The following is a 2,744-nucleotide window of genomic DNA, read 5'->3' as shown; positions in this document are numbered from 1 at the left end:
GGGTGGCATGGACCTCTGGGTGGCAAGGACCTCTGGGAGGCAGAGGCACCATAGGATGGCATGGACCTCCGGATGGCAGGGACCTCTGGGAGGCAGAGGCACCATAGGATGGCATGGACCTCCAGGTGGTAGGGACCTCAGGGTGGCATGGACCTCCAGGTGGCAGCAACCTCCAGATGGCAAGGACCCTTGGGGAGCAGGAGCCCAGGGTAGCAGGGACCTCCTAAGAGGCAGGGACTGGGGTGGCAGGCACTTTGGGGTAGCATTAATGCTGGGGGTGGCAGGGACCATAGGGATGGCCAGGACCCTCAGAATGGCAGGCACCCCAGAGGGACAGGGACCCTGGGGTGGCAAGGACCATGGGGGTGGCAGGGACTGCAGGGCATCAGGGACCCCAGGGTGCAGGGACACTGGGTGAAAGAGACACTGAGGCATCAGAAGCCGCAGGGTGTTGGGTGAGCAGGGCCAGGCCCAGCTCAGCCAATAGGCGCAGGGCAGCGGGTGCCTGCCTCACCTTGAAGGACACCTTCACCCTGTAGTCCACCCCCTCCTTCAGCACGAAGGACCGGCTCCGCAGCGCCTCCACGTCACCTGTGTGGAGAGAAGGGACCTGTTAGCCTGGTGTCCCTCCCCCTGCCTCCCCAGCTGCTACAACCCAGGCATGGGCACCCACGGGTGCTCTCCCCACCGCTCACCTGTCAGGTCCATGATCATGGGCCCCGGCGCCTGCTCGCACACCAGGGTGAGCCTCATCACCTGCACGTTGGGCACGCGGGCATCTAGGTGCAAGGAGGAGGGCACAGGCCTTACCCACCTGCACCCGCTGGCACCGCACCACAGCCCCAGGGCGCAGCGGGGATGGGTGCACCAAGCCTGCACCCTGCGCTGGCACCACATGGCCCACAAGCACAGCCAACAACTCCACGCATCGGGGCCGTGTATCACCCATACATCCCTGGAATGGCATGCAGGGCCGGGAAGGGTGGGCACTGCTGCAGTGGGGAAGGGTTAAGAGCCAGCGAGCAATGGGTGACCGGTGCAGGGCTCCTGCTGCCCGGGCCCAGGAGGCAGGCAGCTGCCCAGGGAGTGAGGGATGCCCTTGGGACAGTGGAGGATGCATGGCTGCAGCATGGAGAAAACGTGCCTCCGGCACAGCCACTGGGGTATTTTGAGGTCGGCCGCGATGCCCACACTCTTGGCCGCAGCTGCCCTACGCTGGTGGTCACAGGGGACCAGCGCAGCAGAGCAGGGGCATCTCAGGCCAGCCCAAACCTTGGCACCAAATCCTTTGGGGTAAGACCATGTTTAAAAGGGACCAGCCACGGAAAGCTATGGTGTGATCCTCCATGGGTTCGGAGAGGTCCAAGGGGCTGAGCCTTGGGGATAGGGAGGAGAAGGCATGTGGAAGCAGAGACGTCCCTTGAGGCAGGCACTTGCACACGAGCCGTATGTCAGGCGTCTGTCCCAGGGAGCAGAGACATATACACACACACACACACACACACACACACACACACACACAGTGCTGACACACTCCCGCGTGCACCCTGCCAGCTCACATCCAACCCGCTGGGCCGCTTGCACCCCACCAACCTGATTGCACCCCACCAGCTTGCACAGGGTGCCCACCTCCCACACCCCACCAGGCGGCACGCCAGGGTGCTGGGCCCAGGGAGCACCTCTGCCTGGCCAGGGCCATGCAACAGCAAGGGCAGCAACCTTGGTCTTCTGCCACCCGCCAGCAGCTGCTGCAGGTGCTGTGCCATGCCGTGGGACACCAGCAGCCATGCCGCCCCGGGCTTGCAAGCCCCCCCCCACCACCACCACCCCCAGCCGTTCACTCCATCTCTGTCATCCCAATGAATTTCCCGGTCCCTCTGTAACCGTTCCTATGGAAACCGTGCGGTGATCCCGTAACCAAGGCAACCGGGGTCCCCGGGCAGCCATTACCCATGTCGGCAGGGGGATGCCGGTGTCTCCATGCTGCGAGGGGCGGGGGGACATAGGCAGCACCTGCGGGCGATTCCAGCCAGGCCGTGGCCCCCCCCCAATGCCGGGGATGCCTGGCGGGGCACTGGCAATGTCTGAGCTCCCGGTGGGAGAACATCACCCGCCCTCGCCCGGCCCCCGCCGCGGCAGCCCCCGGCCTTACCCACGGCCACGGGAATGGCCCCCAGCAGTGCCTGCTTGTACTTCCTCAGGCTCTCGTCGCCCRGGTCCAGCTGCTGGATCTCCTGCAGGCTCTTCTTCTCCGGCGTCCTGTACGCGAGGGCCACGTCGGCATCCTCCTCCTCCAGCGACAGCGTCACCCCCTCCTTGTCTGCCATGATGTCTGCGGGGGACAGGCAGTGGCAGCCCCCACGGCCCCACCGCCCAGGGACGCGTGGGCACCAGCTCCGGCACGGGGCGGGGGTGGCCATGCCCGGAGGACGTGGGGCAGCGGTGGGCTGGAGGGGGCAGCGGGCCCCACGCCGTCCCCCCCCCCCCGCCTGGGGACACCACCGGGCTGCATGTGCCCAGCCCCGCCGAGCGCAGCTCAGAGCAGGGGTGCAGCCGAGACGCCAAGGTGGTGCCACCGGCTGCATTTTCACCCGGTCGCAAAGCTAGACGAGCTCGTGCCTGTGCAACGCGCAGCCCCTGCGTGCAGTCACGGCCTGCCGCGGCCCTTTTTGCCCAGTCACCCAGAGAGCCCTTGTCACCTCCCAGCATCCCCCTCCAAGCCAGCAGAGCAGCCACCAGACCCA

The 2,744-nt window shown here is 66.4% G+C and overlaps 1 protein-coding gene across 1 annotated transcript; it reads right to left on the bottom strand.

The window, feature by feature from the left end:
- Positions 1 to 385: 385 nt before the first annotated feature.
- On the bottom strand, positions 386 to 2,351 carry ARHGDIG (Rho GDP dissociation inhibitor gamma). The gene is made up of 3 exons (XM_026080611.1): positions 2,153 to 2,351; positions 696 to 779; positions 386 to 591 (listed from the first exon to the last, which is right to left on the bottom strand). Exons 1-3 carry the CDS (start codon positions 2,325 to 2,327, stop codon positions 386 to 388), a joined length of 465 nt encoding a protein of 154 aa, XP_025936396.1. The 5' UTR covers positions 2,328 to 2,351.
- Positions 2,352 to 2,744: the final 393 nt, after the last annotated feature.

Source organism: Apteryx rowi, unplaced genomic scaffold (assembly GCF_003343035.1).
Source record: "Apteryx rowi isolate R43461 unplaced genomic scaffold, aptRow1 scaffold_527, whole genome shotgun sequence".
In the NCBI taxonomy this organism is placed as follows: Eukaryota; Metazoa; Chordata; class Aves; order Apterygiformes; family Apterygidae; genus Apteryx; species Apteryx rowi.
The sequence above is the reverse complement of the archived record's forward strand: the minus strand, read 5'-3'. Positions and strand labels throughout refer to the sequence as shown.